We start from the raw sequence: 24,007 nt of genomic DNA, 5'->3' as shown, positions 1-24,007 counted from the left end.
TGTTTGCTTTATATATATTTTTTTAACAAGGTCATGTGCAATTGATTTCCCAAGTCACTGAAGTCTTGAGCAGCATCCCAGCTTCTGCAAAGTGACACAGATACACATCTCAACCAGTTACTTTTGAGTCTCCTCTTCAGTGTAGCCTAATCTATGTTAAGAGTAGCATACCCCTGAACCATCAGCTATGGACGGGCAATTAAAAGGGGGAAATAGGAATTAACATTTTCTACTAAATGAGAAAAAGATTTGTCACTCGCACAAAAGCAACCTTCCTAAGTGTCTCTATTATTTGCTTTTTGAGGAAGAACATGATTAGGGCAAAATCATAAGGTTTTCTTACTGTGGCACATAACTTCCATCAGATGCTGTTCCAGGTAGTCCTTGGCAGACATCACTGACAATTCAATGAGCTCTACCTGTCAAATAGCCCCTACCCTAAATCCAGTGACTCTTCAGATGTGCAAATATAGCACAGGAAAACACAAAATGTAAACATCAGATGAGTTTCACTGTACTGTTTCACTTTAGCAATGAAGAGGGGACAGCAGGGAAGAAACCACAGCAAAACTTAGCAGTTCCAAAACCTCAAGGAGAACAAGCCCACAAAATACTAGGAAAAGTATTTCAACATTAGTTTTGATAAACAAGTTTAATAATCCACTACTTTACAGGACAGTTATTTAAAAGCTAGGCTTCAACAGAGAAACATCACTGAGACTTAAAAGACAGTTTTCAAACATCCACACCTAAACCTCTGAGACTTCAGCAGCCAGGTTTGCTCAGTCTGTGAAGTACTGACAAGTTCATTGTACATACCCAAGTGAATGGCTTTCTCTTCACAGTGTACTCTGGAGCTGATCACCAACAGTCTACTTCCAGTGTGTGGAGGGTCCACAGGCAAAGCACGACACTCAGTTGGATTACCGTGCCCTCCTTACCCAGGGGATTTGTCTTTGGAAGTGCTCGCTCTTACAGCACAGCCTCACATTTCCAATATGACCTCCAGCCAGGTGTTTCTACTACTTGCATTGCAATTGCTTGGCAATAAACTACCAAAGGACAAGGCTACAATGAATAGATGCTTGGTGAAGATCCCTACTTGAGCAGCAACCCAGACCTATGTGTAGTTCTGGACTACACATAAAGGCACAGCTTCCTGTTTTTCACGAAGCACAACACATGACTGCATAGAATTACCACTCTCCCCATGACAGACGTGAAAAGTGAGTGCATATACACCACAAATGAAAAATAAACATGTTCCCTATTCCCAGCAATAATCTGGGAAATTTAAACCAAGCAAGAAAAAATAGAATTCTGTTTATTTCATTTGCTCCTTGGTTTCAAAGAAGTTAAAACAAGTGTCAATATAGACATAGCACTTTTTCTTCCATGAGTAAGAGAACAAGTCTGGTATGGCCATGCAATTCAGAACCGCATTTCATGCCCACTCCACCATATTAATCCAAGTCAGTCCAAACCTGAACTCTCAGAGAAGGAAAAAGATTCTATGTTTTGGAGAAAACAAGTTAAAAAAGCCTACACTTTGCACATTTCAGAATGGAAAAGCAAGTATCCTCACTGCAGTCCTAGCTGCAATTTGAAGAGATGGTGTGCTTTGCTCTGACACTAGAAGCTGCCAGGAGGCTGAGTGTAGCACTCTTGCTACAGGATGCAGGAGGTAGGTGAGGTGACGCACCAGGCCGGTCACTGGAAGGCAGACTAACTGTAACTGCTTCCACCAAAACCAATTATAAAAGTTAACTAGCTTGAGTCGCCAGAATAATTCACTTTAGCAAAAACATGACCAAGAAAAAGGTTCAGAGATGAGGCACAGGACTGGGGGAAGAAGCAATTACCTAACAGTGATCAGCGGGCAGGAAAACCTCCTCTGTGGGTACCTCCCCGTCCCCCTCTGAAGCCACCCCTCTCACCCCGGAAGTTAGTTCTGTTCCTCTCTCTGCCCCTTTCTCCTCGGCCTGCTGAAGCCCCTCCTCTTCCTCCTCCCCTTGGAGCACCACCTCCCCGGTCAGACTTGGACTTGGGCGGCGGTGACTTTGGACGAAGTCTCTCAATCTCTTCAGTACAGCCCGTCAGGTGGGAATTTGGAGCGGTGAAGTATGAAGAATACGTTTCTGCATTGAAATTGCTGTTTGTGAGGGTGGGTCCTACAGTCAGCCAACCTAGGGAGCAAAACCACAGTCAACAAAAGCAAGAACAAAATTCAGGTTTCAAGGCCATTCTTGTCTTTTTCCTAGTCAATGAACTCTTAAGTGATAGGGACAAACACTTACCTATACGGCACCAGTGTTGAACAGAATTGAAAAGGTGCCCTCTAGGAAAGCCAGGGTTGTTGAGAAGTGAAGATTTCAGTTTGATTATTTCTAAAGGCTTCTTTTATTTTCATTTTCTGGTGGTTTTATTTTTTGTTTGGTTTTGTTGTTTTTTTTTTTTTTTTGGGGGGGGGTGTTTTGTTTTTGTTTTTTTTATTACACCTGGCTATGGGAACATTCATGCTGAGGTTTCATAAGAGTCCTTTCTACTTGTTCTTTCCTCTTACACTACCACAACAGTTTCCAGCTCCTTTAGGACCACACTAAACCAGATCAGGAAATTCATCCAGTTTAAAAATAATGTCCTCCTCCTCCTCCCCTTTAAAAAAAAGGCATTTAAACTTGAATTAGGTAATTCTGCCTCCAGGAACCAGTTGTGACAGTGCAGCCAAGAGCACGGCATGCTGGAAGCACATATCTGAAAACCCAGAAACAATTCTGCTGAAGCCCACAATATGGAAACAGCGCTTAAAGAGTTAAATTAACCTGTTAATGCACACACAGTGGGCACTTCAACTTCACCAGATGAATCAAGGCAGGCAGACATTTACAGTAAGAGCTTTCCTATTTCTTCAGATTTTAAGTTAAAGTAGCAGAGGATCTGTGATTAATATAGGATTTAAAGTGTGCAATGCAATTCCAGGGTAACTACCAAATTTAGAAAACACAAAAGTTGAATTGGACTAACATGACCCCATAAGAAATTAACATATAAGAATTCACACACAACAGGACTGCAGTAACAACTGAACAATGTCTTTCTACCAAACAAAACAGCCCCCTCTCCACACACACACACAATAGCCAACGGAATTAAGACTGACATCATCAGTCAACAAATGAAATACGGTTACCTTCAATCTGATCCATCTATTTTTACGCATTTTTTATCACGCCAGATGCAGCATCCAGTGTAACACACTGGGTCTTCAGACACTGGCAACAGGACCAGCGCTAAGCTCACGGGGATTTAAAAATCAGTTTAGAGAAAGAAATCACACTTCTCAGAAGTGTAAACAGATGGCACACGGGGAAAAAAGAAATCTCAACTGAATTCTGTTATACTTGCTGATGAGTTAAACACATAAACAAGCAAAAAATACTGGTGAACAAGAAACTTTGTTCTGAAAAAACTGGTAGAATTGATACTTGCCATACGCTTTCCAAACAACAGTTTTGTGACTGACAGATCTTCACATAAACCAAAACTGTATCCCCTTGAGATTTATTATCTCACCTAGGATATAGGTCTGGAAACCTCTTTAGGACTCTGAAAGAGATTTCTGCTACTCTGTCTTGCACATGATAAAGACATGTTAATTTCTAGAGTTAGTGTGGAGTTTACTTCACTATCAAGTCCAAAAATAATAGTAGAAAGGAATTATTCAGAATTTGAACTTAAAACACAGAAATTGTGCATTTCCCTATTCCAGTAGAAAAAAATATTAATTTCAGCATTTACCTTCAGTTAGAGATAACGTGGAACAAACAAAAGAGTAAAGGTCTTAGTGTATGAGCAAGTATTTACTTCCGAAAATGATTATTTATAAACCAAAACTTAACAGCAAACAGTGTTAAAACTGGATTTGTGACTAGGTCTTGATGGGTTCTGATGGAAGCTGAGACAAGTGGTTTCAGATGATGGAAGAGGATTATTAAATTGGAAGAGGGCTATTAAAGTAAATCAGAATTTAAGCATTTGGCAAAAATAAACGTAAGAGTTACCTGGCCGAATCGTACTGTCCCTTCCAAAAAGATGAAGACGTCGTCGCCCAAGGCAGAAATGCTCAATGATGTGAAAAATCTCTACAGGTTTTTCTATATTGCCAATTTCAGGCTCTTCTGTGATGATGAGGTCAATATCAACATTAGCATGGATGAAGTCACCGTCTGTACTGCGACGCACGGTTCCCTTAATGCCCATGAGGCAGTGCTCCTACGCACATAGAACACGTAATAGTACCTGTCATGTGCTGCAAATACTGCTGCAGAACATATGGCTGTGGCTTTAGCACAATGGAGAGAAAAGCCAATTGTGTAATCTACTCTGCCGAGAGAAAGTCTGAAGCACAAATCAGAAGAACAGAATAAGCTGGAGCTACCAAAACAGCTTTTGAAAACAAAGCAGAGGCTAGCTATCTGGCCAAAAGATATTTGGACTTCTTCAATTACAGCAAAGTTAGAGCCTTAACTTTGGAAAGGCTGATAAATGACCACAAAGAGAAAGATTACAAGGTGATGGCAAGAGTAAGGGAATAGTTAATAATTATGATTAATACCTGTATCAGCATTCTGATCCTAACTTTATTCATATAAGTAATATTCAAAGTTCTCAATCACAGAATAGCCAGTCAGGGAAAGTAAGATGTACTTTTTCATATTGTAATTCCGCTAATAGAAGTAGCTTTCACCCTTAGCTTCCTTTCTAGAAGATATCACTGCATCAAAAAATTAAAACCATTATCAAGCTGTCAGTGTACTCTCACTCCATTGGCATTAACATGTTCTTTAGCTGCGATAAGCATTTCTTTACTCTAAAACATTGTATATCAATTTAAGAGACTAGTGTGTAGCATCTATGAATGAGGAATCACCGTAATTGGTACAGGATGGGAAAAGGGTTCTACGTATTTATTTCAGAGCTATGTCTCTGGGATTATTAAACTCAGATGAGGCATTTTCCCCAGTATTATAAAAAACACTGATTCACCAAGTGCCACCAGATGGCTCTAAAAAAAGGCTTCAGACAAGACTATGCAATCATTTCCAGATTTTTAGGAAGGTTTTTAACAGCAAATAAATAAGAAAGGCTATATGAAGGTGCCCTATCAAATCTATGATGTTGGTCAAATGCACACAAGCAACAGCGTTTCTCAACCTTAAATTCAACTAAATAAAAAGGCAGAATTCTGCTCTGCAAATTACCCATGCAGCAAAGCCTCATGAATCTAGCCTTTGGAAAAACTAGCCAAAACATTTTCTTTCCTAACACATGGAATGTCATTCATCAATACCTTAAATTCTGTTAACAGGTGGCACGGCATAAAGCATCCACCTAGAGATGCCTAAACTAAACATAACAGGATAGCTTTTCCTGTTGTGATCATTGGTAAATACAACTTGCACAACAGAATATTTAGTCAGAATAAGCTAGCTTAATTTTCAGCATTTGTTATTATAAATAGTGACCTCAGTCCAACCCTTGCTCAATAAACAGAGAAATTCTCCAATACCAGAAACTATTTTTCTCAGTTAAACAAAGACATAAAGTCTCTCCAATACTGTGTTAGTTCTAATCTCTCCCTTAGGAGTGAGCTACACATACTTGCAATACTATATGCAATAAACATACAATATTTATAAGTCTAAATATAGTATAACTAATACAACACACTTTCAAACAAACTTCAGATTAATGTAAATGCAAGTCAGAGGAAGATTTCAGGTATCTAAAAGGGAAGTTTATACTCGTAAAAAATGGCAAATCTGAGACAGACTCATGAATGATCAGTGAATGTAGAATGAGTCCTGAGGTTAAATGACACTTTTAATTATTAACTCATCAGCCAACCCTCTGTATTCAGTACAACTGCCATAGTTACACCCACATATACCTAATTCTTTATTAATCCTACTTACATTTTTCTAAGTTTCTTAATAACGTAACAGTTGAGTCTCTTAGAACACTTTTTTCCTCTTCTCTGCACCTTCTTCAATACATGTCCTCACAAAAGACCCCTAAGAAACTGTTTAATGTTAATTAAAGCAAGCTGACCAATTCTGTCATCTCTAGGAAGCCAGGCAATGCGACTGAACTATGGTCCCTACCAGCCCTATATCTGGTTTAAGCTCTGGGCACATACTTGTAAGCATGTTATTTAGGAAAACTAGTCAGTCTTCCAGAGTTATTTTTATGAAAACATCCATTTATAACCTACAGTTTTAAAGACTTCTTTTGATGTTAAATTTAGTAAAATTCTACTGCTAATTTTAGTTCCATTCAAAAGGTGTTCCTCCTCCAGCAAGTTTTGTCTAATCTGGAAAGGAGCTTGTATTTTACACAAAAGGTATTGCTGACAGACTAAGTGCTAATTTACCATTCACACGTAGCCAAAATGACCTAGAAACCAAATGTACTGCAACATACAGTAACATTTTCTACTCAGTTTCCATCTTCCCTCTTGGGATTTCATTCTTCTTCCATCAATTTATGAATCCTCCTCAGCTACCTGCATTTCAACAAGGCTCAAATGACTACCACACTTAGTGGACTGTAACAGAAATCTACCAAGCAGTATTAAATGTAGATGAAGCCTCTACACAGTGACTAGAGTCAAATGGGGACAGAATTTCATCATTCATCCTATGAATACATTTATTTCCATATAATGTACATTACAGAACAGAACTCTGAAGTCCTCATGTCTGCTTTCCTGAAAGCATGTCACCAGCTGCTGTGGAGCACTGGGGATTTTACCAGCATAAAGGCACAGGGTAGGGACAGAGGAGAAATTGAGCCAAACCTTTACCTTGGTTCTTTGGAAAACAGCCTTAGGGTCAAGAGTCTTGGTCTTTCCAGGATTGTTCTTATTCGTTTTAATCCAGCAAATGTCCTCACATCTCCTGTACCCCCATTTGCGCAGACACTAAATATTACAGACAGATAAAACAGTTCACACTACATCAAATAACCTAAACTGAACACTCATACAGGTACTGTATTTTTCTTGAAGCATAGCTGGGAGAGCAATTTGTCACAGATAAATGAAACAGTTTACTGGCAGGATTGTACCACGGTTTGTCAAGCTGCTCCCCCCACAAAACAAAACAAAACAAAATAAAATGGCTTATGTGCATAGACTTGTTTCTGTGTTGCTTCCCTCCTCCCCCCTCCCCCCATTTTCTTAAATATCTAACCACTGCACAGAACGCCTTACAGAACTCTGCATGCATTTTTACCCAGTGACACCTAAACTTAATCAAAATCAGTCTGAGCAACATAGTGATCAGCTGCATTGGTCCTGTCTCCACTAACTCCTGCATTCTGATGATTTTTCATTATCAATGTAAAATTCTATAAATGGGAAGATAAATAGCCAAAAGCTTTTGCTACTACTTTGCGAGTTTTATACTGGGGAAAAAACCCACAAAACCAAATCAAACCCAGCACCCCGCCCCAAAGCCTAACAAAACCAAAAAACAAACCTACCACCAAAAACAACTTACATGACTTTTTAATCCTTAACTCCTGTAAGTGTAGCCTTTGAAAGGGAGGAAATTGGGCATTAAGGATTCAAACTCATTTACTCATTTGGCTATTGCTGTGTTAAAGAACTCTCCAGCTACTACAGATATGTCTAAGACCAAAATCAATAAACCCGAAATAGCTACTTTAACCAACCTCACAATGAAAAGCAGATAAAGCAATCAGATTAGTAACTGCCCCTGTTGTCCTTATACAAATGCTGTATTATTTTAATAGAAAGCACTGCTCAAACTAAGCAAAGAACGTTTCAGCACAGCAAGAGCCAACTGGAAATTCTTACTCCACAATCCCGAGCACAAGCAGTGCTACACTGGCATATAGAAAGATTACCCCAAAATTCCAAGATCTTACAGAGAAGTAAAACTTCGTGAAACTCACTAAGAATAAACTCAATCTGAAAACAACCAGTGCTAAGCACACAATCTTATCTCACTTTATTAAACAGTAGCTTCTTTCTACTAGCATGAGTATTTCTGGCAGAAAATTATTAAGAGTTCTGTTAAGAAAAAAATAGTATTGTAAATGCACTCAACATGGCAACATGCATACATCAGAACAAGACAGCAGTACAGCTTTCTAGACTGTATAGAATTATACTTCCTCACATGGTCACAGTAACTTATCTGGAACATAACAGTATCTAAAAAGTTAATGCCAGATATACTTAAATATATCTAACACATTTAAAATTCTGTATCCTCTACTACAGTAACAAAACATCTCTTAGCAGCTACAGTTGAGATTTCTATATAGAAAAAGTCAAGGATAAAAATAGACTCCTAAGCCTGTCCCTGATTAATTGAATTAAAACATCATCTTACCACTCGACCAAGATCCAGACCCTCGCCTGAACCGCACCACAGAAACACAAATGACCTTGGGGCTGCAATTTCTTCAATTTCCAATTTCATTATCTAATAATAACAACAGTAACAGAAGTGTTTATGAATTAAATATATATTTCCTATTATATCAGAAAGAATATTAAATATGTGTTGAAGCATTACAGCAGAAACCATCAGGAAGCACTTTTATTAAAAATTTTAGTCTGTATACTATTCACAGCCATCCTCTTAAAATTGTTTTCCAGAAAGTATATTGTAAAAGTTATTTTATGAGTACCCAAGTGCATGTTTCCAACATAGCTGATGACCAGCTGAATTAATTCTTTTTAACAGAAATTATATCTGCATAGAAAATTCCAGACTTAAAAGACTAATACAACCCACCACATGATTCCCCTCTACCCAGACCTCTGCTTCATTCTATCATTGCATTGGTAGCAAAAAGACTTAGTAACACAGCAGTAATGTTCTGCTTCTTTTCAGCCCTGGGGTTACTTATACGAAGCTAGTGAAGACACATTAATAAAAAAAACTTCACCTCAATTCCTATTATTATATAGGATAGGAAGACATTCTTTCCATTTTCCCTTTCAGGAAAAAAGAAGCAGGAATTTGTCATGACAGTGGTCAACAATGACAAATAAGTAACGTTCAGGGTGAAATAACCACAGACTGAAAGAATCTGTTACTCATTATGAGAAGATGTATCTGTAACTTGCAGTAACATTAACTCAAGTTTCATTTTGTGCCATTGTGAAGAAAAATAATGCAGTAGAAGCCATTCTAAGAGGGTGTAACTTCCAGCTAAGAGGATGACTCCTGCCCCAAACACTTCCAGTTTTCCTTTTAGGACAGAACATTTTTCCCTGGGGCAATGCTGCCCAGGCACCTGTTCTACCTGATGTAATAGAATGGCTAATACAGAAGCTACTTATGCTTTGACTGTACAGGTAAAGTTACCTAGCCCCTTGTCACAGGCATGAATGCCTTTGTTTCCAAATTCATTCCTTAAAAGGTAGATTGAATTTTATTTTGTTTCCATGATCCTTCAGTTTGACTGATTCACTTCTGAAGTTACACGTGTGGGTTTCAGCCTAAGGACAAACCAAACCTAGTTTAAAGTAACACCATCACTCTCCCCTGAACCGCATGGAACACAAGAATCAGTAACAATTGCCTCCATCTACTGATTCACTTGTATTATGACAAATGTGCTGCTAATGCAGACATAGCCCTGCATACTTTTCAAGTAGGGTCTCTAAATAACATGTATTTATTAGTTGCATATTCCCATTCATGCCTGAACCTAACAATCCCTGACACAGTTATACAAACATTTTTTTAATCTGCTGTTCCTCTCCACTCTAGATTGTCTGTACTGCTGTGAGGGTGGGGGTTGTTTGCTGGTTGTTTTTTTGGTTGGTTGGTTTTCTGCTTTTTGAGTTTCCTTCCCACCCACCCCCCCAGTGAGTAAAGTATAGATATATAGGGCAGAGCAAATTTACCACTATTTTTCACATTACAAGTTCTTTATTCAATGCTCAAGTGAGGGAATTCTCCAATCTTGAAGGACAGGGGCACTTGGCAGCAGGCTTTATGTCATCAAATTGTTATGCCTGATGACATCCAGCACTTCATAGCCTCCAGCCTTCACCTTGCTTTTCCAGGGCTCACTTCATTGAAAGGGCAAAGCTATGGAACGCAGTTATATTATTAATATGTCTATATAATGTTTACTTCTTTACAAGCATCTACATGCACTACTACAGAAGGAAAATCTTTTCCCTGACTCAATTCTCTAAATGTTTACTAGAGCACAATAAAACAAGAACAGCAACAGGGATCTCAGAAAAGATCACATCTCACACATTAAGATTTCTCTTTGTTCCCAAAAGGGGCTAGAAATCAACATGACTTAAAAAAAAAAAATAAAAAATTCCTAATCTTTTGACATGACTAAACAGTAAGGGAATACATAAATACAAGGAAAAAAATATCCACAAGCAGGGTTTATCTATTTTATTAGGCTTCTCAGGATTATAACTGGCTTGACTATAAAAACTTCCTACCCAACCAGTACTTTGGAGAAGGAAGGTATGTCACTGAAGCATACCCATCTCTTTTGACTAGAAGACAAGCATATTAAAAAGCATACCTCAAAAACCTTTTTGAGGACGTCAAGCAACAAGGGAATATTTACAATGGATACTCTGAATTTCAATAGCAAAAAACAAACAGAAAACTCACACACAGTAGGGGAAAACCCCACTATTATTAGATTTTAGTTTTCAACCAGGCTCAGGGAGAATAAAAAGGTAGATTTAATTCATTAAACTCCTCAAAAAACAAAACCCAGACCCCATCTTTTGAGCACAAATAGTGTAGGCATGCATACAATATAAAACTTACTTTTTATAAGAATCTAGGCTTTTCTTCAAGAACAGACCAAAAGAACATAATTTATTTTTTCTTAAAAAAAAAAGGAAAAAGAAAAAAACCCCTCATATTTTTTGCTTAAATACATGTATGAAACCTTCACAGCAACAAAAATACTTACATCATCCCAGGTCCAGCATTTTTCATTAGCAGTAATGCCAGTCTCTCGGTAGTATTCTTCCAGTGGTGGTTCCAGAAGAATCACATCAAATTTGGACTTCAGCTCCCTAATATCAAAAGCTTCCAAATCTGCTTGTAAGTACCTGTTCAAACAAAAGATGATCAACTGCTTGGACAGGCTGTAACACTGGTTTGAAAATTATATTCCACAAAGCACCTCCATGTACCCAGTTAAGAGTAGGGTCTCCTGTGTAGTCTATACAGCTCATATGCACCAAGTCCAGTAGACATGCATGACATTCTCACTTAACCTAGGCTGGATGCTGTTGCATTAGTTTTTAAGAAGTAATGCTTTCTCTAAGTAAACAGCTTTTAGGAATCTAATTTAGCAAGCAGGAAACAGATGCTTGCACAGACGGTACAGAATCACTGAACTTTGTGTACATCCATGGACTATATAGGAGAAAACATCAACATTTAAGACTCAAACTCTCACTGCCTGGCTAACAGACTTTTGGTTTGCTTCAAGGTGGCCTATTTTTAGAATTGACACTTACTATATGTTACATTCATAAGATTCTGAACACTGGAAATGTGGTTACTTTTCATATAGTAGAAATGTATTTCTCTTCCCTGTAACAAAAGCCTAGTCCCCATACACACTGATTTTATTATGTACACTCTTAAATGTACTCTTACGACTGGCCTCCACACCTGCCCACCACTCGCTGCTGCATCACTATGAAAAAAAATTACACTACCCTCCACTCAGTAACTTTAATCTTAAAAAAGCCGATTAGCAGAGCACCACCTCCCCCTTCCAAACAAACCGAATGGAAGAGATTATTATTGTGTAAGCATATTTGGTATTATCAGAAGGAAGCATTTGGTCACTATTTTTCCCCTGTAGTGCTTTAAGACTAAAAACACCAAAACGTATCTAACTTCAAAATGGCAAGCTGAGTTTTGCAGTTTGTGTCTCAGTAGTTCAAACAACTGTGTCAGAGTTTTTCATGTGACTATCATGAAGTAATGCTATTTTACTCTGTAGAGATTAGGGCTATAATATAACAAAAACATTAGGTTCAACATTCAGATAGGTTCAAACTCCTGGGAGTAACACGCAGCAAGCTTATACTGTGCCTAACCTTCATCAAGAACTCAAGAAGTAATTCAAAGTGAATATGACAAATCACTTCCAGCCAGCCTAAACTTTTTTCATCTTAAACTACAAAGTAAAATCTGATTAATGGATACTAAGATAATGGCTGAACATTATACAAAAAAAAAAGAGTTGTTAGGAGAACAACTAATGTTATATCAAGAGGCCATTTTTTTAAGTTTTTCTTGTTACTGTAAACTGCATGATATCATGAGATCCACAATCATACTGTGTTCTTTTAGTTCCCAAATTAAAGCCTGCTGTCCAATCAGCTGACAGTTCTATCTTAAAAAAACAAAGCTTTAGATACTATGAATAATCACAACTGGAAAAACAAACCAGTTTATATACCATATGAAACATCTAGATTGAACTAGCAAAATCAAACTGATTTTATTCTTCTGAAGTTTTGATTGATTAACTTGCATGTAAAAACAGACAGAAAATGTAAATTCTGAGCAGATGCTAAAAGACTGAGATTTGCAAAGCAGACAGCTAACTTCAAACAGGTCTGGAGAAGAAAGGCGTTTTCCACAAGAACACTTACATGGGAGGAGTGTTAGATTTAGATATCAGCTCATCCTTCAATCTGATGAGCTCTCTAAGTTTTGGGTATTCTTCAAACCTATCTGCTAAGCCTAAGAAGAAGAAAACATGAAGTTAACAACTACTTAAGAGAGTAAATCTGTATCAATTAAGCATTGTCCAGTATTCTGAATAAGTTGCAATGTTAATACTTAGCCTCATTTTAATTTTTGTTAGAACAAACCAAACCCTTCAAAGCAGCTTTTTATTTAGTACTTCATGAAAGACTCCTGCCTTCACCCAGTTAATTACGGCTGTTACTGAATGTAGTGTCTGTGCTCTAACCTTCTCTAGAGCACTACAGTGATGAGGAGTTCACAACACCTTCTATCAGAAGGAAACAATCTTTCATTTAAACTCAAAAGTGCCAGAATGATGAGAGAAAGTTATTTTGCTATCCCCTATATCCATAAATTCATATTAAGATCTGATTAACACTCATTCACAAAATACTCTTTTTTTAACTTTTGAAGACTATTTCTAAGGCAGCAGCTGGGGTACGGCTGGTTCCCTTTGGCAACCTTTACATTGAGATTTGGTACTCTGCATCAGTCATGAAGATTTGAACACTTATTTATTGGATTCCTAGACTTCGCTTTATGTTACTTTGCAAATCTTTCGTATGTACAGAATGCAAAAGGGAGAATCCTAATTAGGTTTTCTTCAGCAAGCTTTTTTAAAAAAGAAAAAAAACCAAACTATCAAACATTTACAGAATCAACCAGGTTGGAAAAGACCTTTAAGATCATCAATTCCAATCACCACCACCCCAGCACTGCCAAGACCACCACTAAACCGTATCACTGAGGGCTTCATCCACAAGGTTTTTTAACACTTCTAGGGATGGCAATTCCACCATTCCCTAGGCAGCCTGTTACAATACCTGATTCAGTATATTACATTTCCCCTTCATAGAGACAGTATGTTTTGGTTATTGCTAGCAGTAGAATCAGCACAAACCAAAAAAGGTACATTCCCACCTCCCAGTCAGTATCAGTTCAACTGAGTTATTTACAAAGCTTCACATTCATTTAAATTTACCACTTTAAGTGGCGCTATTCCATGGGGGGAATGGCAAGGGAGAACACAGGACACACCACCAACCAAACCCACAAGGCTTCATTCCTCTCCTTATTTTAATTCCAGTTTCTGAACTCCCAACCCTAAGACAAAATCATAGAAAAGCCTGGGTTGGAAGGGGTCTTCAGAGGTCATCTAGTCCAGCCCCCTGCAATGAACAGGGGCATCTTCAACTAGATCAGGTTGCCCAGAACCACATCCAGCTTGGCCTTCAATGTCTTCAGGGATGGTGCATCCATCACCTCTCTGGGCAACCTGGGCCAGTATTTTACCACCCTTGTAAAGGAATTTCTGACTCACATACAGCCTGAATCTCTCCTCTTTGAATTTAAAACCATAACCCCTCGTTCTGTCGCAGCAAGCCCTGCTAAAAAAAAAATCTCTCCCCATAATAAGCAGCTGTGTTACAAGAACAGCTTGGGTTGGGGACACTTCTGAGCAGACTAGACGCTAACTAGGCCATGAAGCAAAGACTCACTTCTGGTCCCTTTCGCTTAAGGGTGAAAGAAATAAAGAACCCGCAGATCCTGGAGCCAATATAATCAAGGAGAACAGCAAGCAACAACAGCATTACACTGGTAAAAGCCAAGCTGTTAGTATCCAACCTCACTATCTCTTATTCCAAGTGCATAAAACACCGAAAAGTTACTTTCATTCTTTTCCTCATATAATACATAACTTAAAAACTATGTTCTCCTGATTTCCAGTGCTACTCCTGACCAGCAGAAACGGAAGTCAACTATCCCCAGCTAAGCAACAGATGCAAACAAATTTTCAATCAAGACGAATGCAGTTGTTAAAAAACAAACCAACAAAAACAAACCACCAAAATGAAAAACAACCAACAAACCCACCAACAAAACAAAACCCACAGGTTTCTCCCACTCCACCAACAGCAACATCAGAAAGATACAACTGGGTGTTCTGAAACCACTCCTTCCCTACAGCTTTTTGTAGGGTCACATCCAATTACAAGTACCTAAGCAGAGGTTTGATCATCACGTAGAAAATGTGACCAATATGCAACTTGACATAACTCGTGTCTAATAAAGGGTCTATACTGTTGCTGACATGTTCATTTCCATATTAACACTCTTATAACAATCTGTCCCTTCCCAATTCCTTCTGTGGCCGAGAAGTCAGAGCAAATAACATGGGCTGCTCTATCTTCATAATCATCTTATTTCAAAGAACAGAGTATAAATATTTCAAGTACACAACTGTGAAGCCCAGGGGCTTTTCAGATAAAGACACAACTGAGTCAAAACACCCCATTTTTCTATTAAACACCCAGGTGTGTTTCACAGAAGCATTCTCAAAAAGAGAAGATCAAAAACTGACTACTTCAATATGCAAACAAAACCTCTTTGGACTGGCATCTATAAACAACACACTTGCTCTGACAGTCTTAAACTTGATAAAATACAGAGAACTGTTGCAAAAAAAAAATGCAGAGGGAGGTGTCCTGCTTTTTTAAAACACTAAATAACTACCAGGCACCCATTCTGGGACACAAGACCAAACCGTACCTTATTTTTAGAGAGATTAAATTCAGGCCTAATAAAATAAGACCTCAATAACAAGTTCAGTAATGGCAGGATAAACGTAAACTTAAAAAAAATAACATCCTCTAAATTCAGTAATGTGTTGGGCCTTCTGACAAGTTGTCAGCAGCTACATAATTTAGCTGGTAAATATTATCCATATTGCTTACTGACTTAAATATAAGTATTTTCCATACTTTATATGCTACATGCATTCTTGGAGGCAATACAGTCCAGGAAGCAGCTGAGCTCTTAAGTCAGTTATTGAAACTTCCAAAGGTTCCAAGATCTGCTCAACAGACTCATCTACTTCCTGGAATTAAAAAGAGCTTAGTTTTGAAAAAATCCTCCTGGTTAAATACCTTCAAGTAAAACCAAGAGTAAGAGCAGCCCCGGTAATAATCACCTCCTAAATGATTGAAAATAAAATTATTCATATAAATACATATATTGATATGTGTGCTTACAGAGAGACAAAACTATGAAGCATATATCTATATGCATTTCCCAGTAACTGTAAGGAATTAAAAAGAGGAAGAAAAAGAAGCACTATTGAACAGAACCAGTTTACATTCAAACAATGTCATACCAACATCTCTGATGAAGTTCTGGGGTCTGTGTCCTGTATCCACAAAGTGCTGGCAGTAATCGTTGTGTGGGTTTAAGCTCTGAGTACCCTGGAAAACAAAAGGGAGTTCAGTGAGTGCAACAGGGAGGTAAGTGGACATACGAACACAAATACTACATGTGTTAGTCTGATAAATGAGAAGGTAATAGGTTGGGCTTTTTTTCCAACATGCCTTTATAAGCTACGCTAGTCAAAACCATAGAATCATAGAATAGTTAGGGTTGGAAAGGACCTTAAGATCATCTGGTTCCAACCATCTAGTTCTAACCCCCCTGCCATGGGCAGGGACACCTCACACTAAACCATGTCACCCAAGGCTCTGTCCAACCAGGCTTCAACACCACCAGGGATGGCGCATTCACAACTTCCCTGGGCAACCCATTCCAGTGCCTCACCACCCTCACAGTAAAGAGTTTCCTCCTTATATCCAATCTAAACTTCCCTTGTTTAAGTTTTAACCCGTTACCCCTTGTCCTATCACTACAGTCCCTGAAAAAGAGTCCCTCCCCAGCATCCCTATAGGCCCCCCTTCAGATACTGGAAGGCTGCTATGAGGTCTCCACGCAGCCTTCTCTTCTCCAAGCTGAACAGCCCCAACTTTCTCAGCCTGTCTTCATACGGGAGGTGTTCCAGTCCCCTGATTATCCTCATGGCCCTCCTCTAGACTTGTTCCAACAGTTCCATGTCCTTTTTATGTTGAGGACACCAGAACTGTACATAATACTTCAAGTGAGGTCTCACAAGAGCAGAGTAGAGGGGCAGGATCACCTCCTTTCAACCTGCTGGTCACATTCCTTTTGATGCAGCCCAGGATACAGTTGGCTTTCTGGGCTGCAAGCATACACTGCTCCCTCATGTTCAATTTCTCATTGACCAACACTCCAAGTCCTTCTCTGCAGGGCTGCTCTGAATCTCTTTCTCTGCCCAACCTGTAGCTGTGCCTGGGACTGCTCCAATCCAGGTGCAGGACCTTGCACTTGGCATGGTTAAACTTCATGAGGTTGGCATCAGCCCACTCACAAGCGTGTCGGGGTCCCTCTGGATGGCATTCCTTCCCTCCAGCGGATCAACTGAACCACACAGCTTGGTGTCATTGGCAAACTTGCTGAGGGCACACTCAATCCCACTGTCCATGTCACCGACAAAGATGTTGAACAAGACCATCATTTGGTTTTTAGCTCAAATCAGGCCCACCATTACTATGGCTCCCTGCAAGCTGACCCAGATCTTTTGTCAGGTTAATATCAGCACTAGTTAAAGTCGTATCTTTCACAGGAAACTTCCACACTTGTGAATTCAAGTTTATTACTTCAGCCTTCAAAGACAATTTCAAATACCATCAGTTGCAGAAATATTTTAACACAACCATGTCACCTGTCACCACACTTCTAATTGCAAAAGCAGCTCACCTTAAGAAAGGTACTGGAATCTTTGTAAATCTCTTCTTCATAGGGCAGGTTCTCTTCATCTTGCTGCAGCTCTACTTCATCCTTGGAAATAAAACAGGGATGACAATTATGCAACATCATGCTGCTTCTCTTTTCATTCCGATTCTGCTGCTTAAGGAAGGATGTGGGCTGTCAACTAAGAGAAGTCTCCTACAACAGCAGATCATTAATGATTCCAACTCCAGTTTTGGCAGAAAAAACCAAATTACTTATTTCCAGAGGTCTGCTTCTCTCTTAATAAAGAGGAGAGTGTTATTGGGAAAGGTGTCTGAAAGAAGAATAAAATAAGAAACCCTTAATTTCCAGACCCTGACAGTGTAGGCAGTGCTTTACAAGGGGTGGAATTTTTAATCTTTGTCTCTCCAAAATATCACTACTTGGACTAAAGCGAATTATTTCTTTTGTTGAAGTTCTTCAGTAGTAGAACCTTTCAACATTTATATTCGTTCAATCATCTCTTCTGTTATAACCTTATCAGCTGAAATCACCTCTTCTATATAAATCTGTTCAAGTCACACTTTGCAGAAAGAGCACATGGTACAAGCCAGTATTTCACTGGGACTGTTCTTAGAAGCAACTTTAAAAAATGCCATTTTATAGTCTTAAAATTTACAGAAACCAGGAACTGTATTGCATTTTTTTCCCCTCAGAGTGTCACCAACTGTTCATTCATTCGATTTCTGGAGTTCAGAGATCTGTCACACTGACATACTCTGAACATCCAACATTGAACTTGGAACAGAAACAAGAGAGTCACTTCTTCATGTCACTTTCTTGTTTTCCTGTTGATCCTGAAACAACCTAGAATATATATTACACAGAAATAAAACTGAAGAACCACTAAGTAATATCATCTATCATATTTTAGTAGAATGCTTACACTACTTCATACATTACTGATTACAACACAAATGCTTAATCAGTTAATACAGTGCTTCACATGAGAAAAGCAGTCTCAAGGATGAAGTTGGTTTGTTTTAAAGGACATTTTAACACAGTGAAATAAAAGGAATGATGAAGAACCAGATTTTTCATAGAAAGGAACTCTACTTCTCCCCACTGACACACATCTTAAATTGAAGTCTTCTTGCTTGACAAACCCGATAGCCTTCTGCTTGACAATGTAACATGCTTGGCTGATGTGAGGCAAGCACTCGACATGGTCTACCTTGATTTTTCCCAAGAATTTTAACACAATTTCCCAGAGACTCCTCCTAGAGAAACTGATGCATTACAGTCTGTGTACGTGATCTGTGCAGTGGGTGAGGAACTGGCTGACAGGCTGCACCCAGATGGTAGTGGTAAACAGCTTCTTTTCCAGCTGGTGACCTGTCACTAGTGGGGTCCCCTTGGGATCAATATTGGGCCCAATACTGTTTAATATTTCATAAATTATCTGGATGATGGGATCAAGTACACCCTGACCAAGTTTCATGATGATACCAAATTGAGAGTAGAAATGGGACACTTCAGAAAGGAGAGACACCCTTCAGGAAGACCTGGATATGCTGGAAGAGTGGGCTGAGAAGAACCTTATGAAGTTCAAAACTTCACTGAGAAAATCAGACTTTGGAATAATCTCACAGTAAAGAACTTCCTCCTTATATCCAACCTAAACTTCCACTGTTTAAGTTTCAACCCGTTACCCCTTGTCCTATTACTACAGTCCCTGATAAAGAAAGAGTCCCCTTCAGATCCTGGAAGGCTGCTGTAAAATCACCATGCAGCTTCTCTTCTGCAACACTCCAAATCAGGGTTTTAGACACATGAGCCACTTCACATTGGAAATACTTGCTTCTAATTTTCCTAATAAAGCCAACAAACTTACAACATTTGCCTGCAACACTAATAGTTTATTACTACTTTGTCTGAAGAGTATTAAACACAATCCAATGGGGCTTGATACCATAAGGATCTAGATTTTTTGTATCAGTTCATATTACAAGAGTGAATTTAAACAGACTGAAAGTAGCAGGGAAAAACTTCCATAAATACAGATGGGATTTTACTAAGTTTTTATCTCCTTGCCATTCAGAAGTTAGCAACATCTGCAGAACACACCTGATGATGCAACAACAGATGTTCTACTTGGGGGTTTCAAGTTTCTTAAATCTATTCATCTCCTTAACTGAAGTTGATCCCAGCTAGTATCACGAAAGTATTTTTCAATTTCAACAATACAGCAAGAGACTGGCAACTTGCAAGTGGTTACAGCCTACCTCAGGGTAAGTCTTCTCCATGCTAGTGGAGAAAATGTTAATTATAATATTCATATACTCTGCCAACTGAAGTGACTTATCCACATATACTTTACAGAAAAAAAAAGAAACGTTGTTAAGCACCTACTTGGTGAAGGAGTAAAATAAACAGATATGAACTGATGCGATTATAAAGACTCCACAAACAGCGCAAAAAGAAAACCCTTATTTGAGTTAGTGACTTAACTGGTTTGCTAAATAAGATATATAGAATAACACCACGTTTAGACTTGAAAAAATTCAGTCATCAAAAATACATTACCTGTCATGCATTAGCTTTTTGCTTTAGTGAGACAGGACACAGACATTTGTACCAAAACATTTATAAGCCTGAACACAGATGTAATGCTACCAAGGCCTCATATTTCAAAAATTACTAATTTTAAGCATCCAAGAGAACAACAGACACTGAAATAATAATTTCATAAATGCATTCATCTTGATTCTATTTAATCAGAAAAGAAAGGTTGTTAGGACAAGTTAAAAAGGGAGGGGAGGACATATACTGCAACAAAATCACAAAGTAAATCAGAAACATAGCTGTATTGTAATCATGCCTTTGCTTAACCTCATTTCTCTACCACTCAGCTAAGACAACATATTAGATATGAAAAAAAGAAAGCTGTTTGTAGCTCTTGGATGAGCATTTGATAAAATGGAGGGGATGAGAGTTTTACAACCACTCATTCTTCAGTGATAATGGAAACGTCTTGCTTTGTTTTTTTTTAAACTGAACTTTTCCTAGATATTTTTGATACTTAAAGTATACCCTAAGCCAAACATCTTACTTTCATTTCCTTAGAATACCTCATTTCTTCCATTCACCTGGAACTGCATTCCTTTGCACCTAACAGGCAGGTAGGAAGACACCCTCAGTCTCTCTGTATTTCATCCAGTGGCCTGTGCCTCTTCTGACACAAAGAATTCTGGTCAAGATTTTTTTGTGTGTGTACACCCACATTTTACCACTTCTTTCCACACAAAACAGCCATTCCCACTATCACCTAAGCTCACCTAGAAGCAGCACTAAATTAAGCCTCCAAACACTGGGTTCTGACACACGTACAGTGCAATGCACCAAAGCCACATCTGAAGAGAAACGCTTAGTGTCTATGCCTCCTTAGATCTGCAGTGGGAAACATCAAGCGAGATACCACTGAAAGACATGTAACTGAAGTGTCTATAGACATCGCTTTTATTTTTATTCATACACACACATATACATATTTTGTAAATCCCTCAGAGATCCATGAACACCAGAGAAAACTTTTTTTTTTTCTTACCTTATATTCTTCAATCTCTTCCTCATCAGCTTCTCCCTCATCCGGATATTTGCGTTTTACATTTGGTGCAGAAATATCATAAGCAGCCCTGTATACATACAGAAAAGATCCTCATATAAAATCATTTCTCTCTCCAGAGGGAACTTTTGAGAGCTCTCTGACAATCTGCCTTGACTACATATTTCTGTTACAAGTTTAAAATTTTTTTGAAACTTTGTGTATGAGAAGTTGCTCCTTTCTCAGTATATTTGAGACCAGCACAGCTTTTTCAGGACAGGACTCCTGAAAACAGGTCTCTCAATTCCTCACTTTTCTTCTCTAAAAGGTACAGTTAACTTCTAGCAAAGCAGTGCATCTACAAAGTTAAGCCTGACCACACAAGAGAGTTACTAATACATGTGAGAATTAATAAGTAGTAGGTACTCTTAGACATGCCCACTGTTCTGTAAGAACTTTTAAATTGCCCTGTAGCTGCTCTTAGCAAAAGAACAAAGGCTCTAGGACAATGCAGCAAGCATACACTAAATTCACACCTCAGTTTTGCTCCACGGGAGCTTTTTAACATAGGAAGCAAAAGTTAACCTTAATTTCCACACTATCAAACGTGAATGTCTAAACCGTACTCACCTCAAAGGTCATATCTAAGTAATTAAAGCACTTTCTTTCACTGGACTGTATGTTATTCAGTAACATAAGATTTTTTTATTTTATGTTTGGAGAACAACCTCTACCTACTTCAAAGGCTTGTATTACTGTTAAACCCCACTCATTTTAAACAGAAACTACTGGTACTGACCTGCACGTCTCTCTTGTTTCAGCGATCTCCCGCTGGTCATCTTTACTGTTCAGCACGGCACCGATACTGTCGGCATTTTCAGCTCCTAACTGAACAACGGGCAAGGCAAATTCAAGCCACAGCTCGAACAGACAAAAAAAAAAACCAGGCAGTAACGATCGAAGCCGAAAAGTCCGCTCTTTAAGCCTGACTCACCCTCCCACCACCCAGGCCTGCCTGCAGGCCGGCTGGAGGCGCCAGCAGTGACCACCTCTCCAGCCTCAGCCACTGGTCCAAACCGGGCAGCGCCCTGAGGCTCGCTGCTTACCTGTGCCGGGAGCCGGGCACCAGCGGCAGAGCCACAGCCTCTACAAAGGCCCACCCGCCGCCGCCAGCAGCACAACCGCTGCATCTGAGGCTGCACGCGACTGCATCCCCCTCACGCAGGGAAAGGGCGGCCCCCACCCCCCGAGCGCCCGGCCCGGCGGAGGACGGTGCCGTCGGTACCTGCTGCGCCAGGAGCTGCCGGCGGAGCTTCTGCCGCTCCCTGATCTCCTGCAAGCGGCTGTTCATCACCGCGCCGCTAATCTCCGCCACCCCGCGTCACTCAGCTCCCGCCCTTGCGTCACTTCCGTCTCTACGTCGATGGCGCGGCCGCCAATGGCCAAGAGGCTGCGGTGGCCGGGGCCAGGTGGGGTGGGGGTGACTGGGGGTTTCGGGGCCTGAGTAGCGAGGCGGCTTGGCGGGAGAGACGGAGTTCTCCTTCACAGCGACGGCTCGTCGTGCTTGGGCGCGACCTGCGTGCGATGTGGCGGGCGAGCTCACACCAGGATAGCTCTGACCTACAGATAAACCGATGGTAAGGCATGAGGTACTAGCTTCCAGACTGGTGGGAGTCCCATGTCCAGACTCTTAAGGAGTGGCTGAGCAGACTGCTTGCCTGTTTTAACATAATTTAGGTGTTTTTTTCAAGTATAAATGTTAAATTTATGTTCACTCGGCCATTGCAGTTTAAGTTTTATTACTAACTCCAGGCAAACAGCTCTAAAAATCTTCAGGGAGCTCTTTTCAGCAGTTTAGTCTCCAGGGTATTTCACAGTTGTGACAGTTACTGCAGTTTGATGTATGTTGGAGGCCATATCTTAGTTTTACATGTAGCTGGTTTTTCTTTGTCATCCTCTCCTGAGGGCAGAATGCTGCTTCTCCTACACGTCTCTTGCACAGTACATTGTTTATATCCAATTTCAATATCCAGTGTAGTTGGTAGGTTAATCTTTATGTTTTGTCTCCGTCTGTCTGGTTGTTTCATGTTCCCGCTTGAGGGAGTTTAGCAAAATCTTCAAAGCATTTTTCATCTGAGTTTTGGTTTCTGTCCCACTTCCTCCCTTCTCCCCTCTTATGTCTTTGAATGTATAAATTTATATTGCATACTGATTTTTATCCTGGCAGCTATTCATACAAGAATGATGACTGAAGTAAAGGCCTGCAGTCTAGGTTCAAAAGTTGTGCAAGAAACTTCAGTTCCTAGTATCTCACAAAAGGAAACTTAACAAAAGAATAAAGAAACAGTTACAATTAATGCTAATACTTGCACTCCTGAAATAGACTGAGAATTGTAATTTCCTGTAATTGTCAGGCCAAAGATGTGGACAAGAGCTGAAAAGTGACATTTGGCGCTCTGTTAATGGAGTGTGGTATGCCTCTGGTGGTATCTTTAGTGCCAGGTACCATCACGCTTTCATGATAGAAGCTGTTACTGTTTTTTATTTAATATATGATATATATGTCAATGGCATTATGCAGATCAAACTTAAAACTGAGGAAGACCCGTGAAGAAAAAGAAATTAGAGTAGGGAAGACTAAGGCAGAAAAACTGTTTCTAGCTACTCACATTTCTCAGAGACAGAGCATCCTAGAAAAATGATAAAGCTTTTAAACGTTAAAAACCAAAAATACCAAGAGGTGATTTTTTTAAAAATCTCATTGGGGAATGGATTACTAGTTATACTGTCCTATCTATGGAAATGTTGTGGAACAAGAAATGCTATCTCATACTACTGCATGCTTCTTTCATATTGTTGGCTGTAATGAATGCAGCAGAAATCTCTGCACAGTAACAAAATCACTTCCTCCTGGACGCAATACGATCAAGTTTATGTGAGCCTGCACTCTGTTTTTAGAACTGGTTGCTTAGATGAGCTAATCTTTACAAACACTGATGGCTACGAAAGCTGTTACAGT

General features: G+C 39.4%; 1 protein-coding gene across 2 annotated transcripts; it reads right to left on the bottom strand.

Moving 5' to 3' along the window:
* Positions 1-14: 14 nt before the first annotated feature.
* METTL14 (methyltransferase 14, N6-adenosine-methyltransferase subunit) lies at positions 15-22,372 on the bottom strand. 2 transcript variants are annotated; one of them, XM_057429952.1, is made up of 12 exons: positions 22,274-22,372; positions 21,788-21,876; positions 20,992-21,079; positions 17,412-17,492; positions 15,964-16,051; positions 12,713-12,803; positions 11,005-11,146; positions 8,424-8,516; positions 6,866-6,982; positions 4,062-4,272; positions 1,938-2,186; positions 15-84 (listed from the first exon to the last, which is right to left on the bottom strand). In XM_057429952.1, exons 1-12 carry the CDS (start codon positions 22,337-22,339, stop codon positions 32-34), a joined length of 1,368 nt encoding a protein of 455 aa, XP_057285935.1. In that variant the 5' UTR covers positions 22,340-22,372; the 3' UTR covers positions 15-31. The 2 variants fall into 2 exon arrangements, with proteins under 2 accessions (XP_057285935.1, XP_057285934.1); XM_057429951.1 differs by lacking the exon at positions 15-84 and having other exon boundaries at positions 634-2,186.
* Between the last annotated feature and the right edge of the window lie 1,635 nt (positions 22,373-24,007).

This window comes from Pezoporus wallicus, unplaced genomic scaffold (assembly GCF_028554395.1).
Source record: "Pezoporus wallicus isolate ANWC-B61680 ecotype Strahan unplaced genomic scaffold, APGP_CSIRO_Pwel_v1 contig_7351, whole genome shotgun sequence".
Classification (NCBI taxonomy): Eukaryota; Metazoa; Chordata; class Aves; order Psittaciformes; family Psittacidae; genus Pezoporus; species Pezoporus wallicus.
The sequence above is the reverse complement of the archived record's forward strand: the minus strand, read 5'-3'. Positions and strand labels throughout refer to the sequence as shown.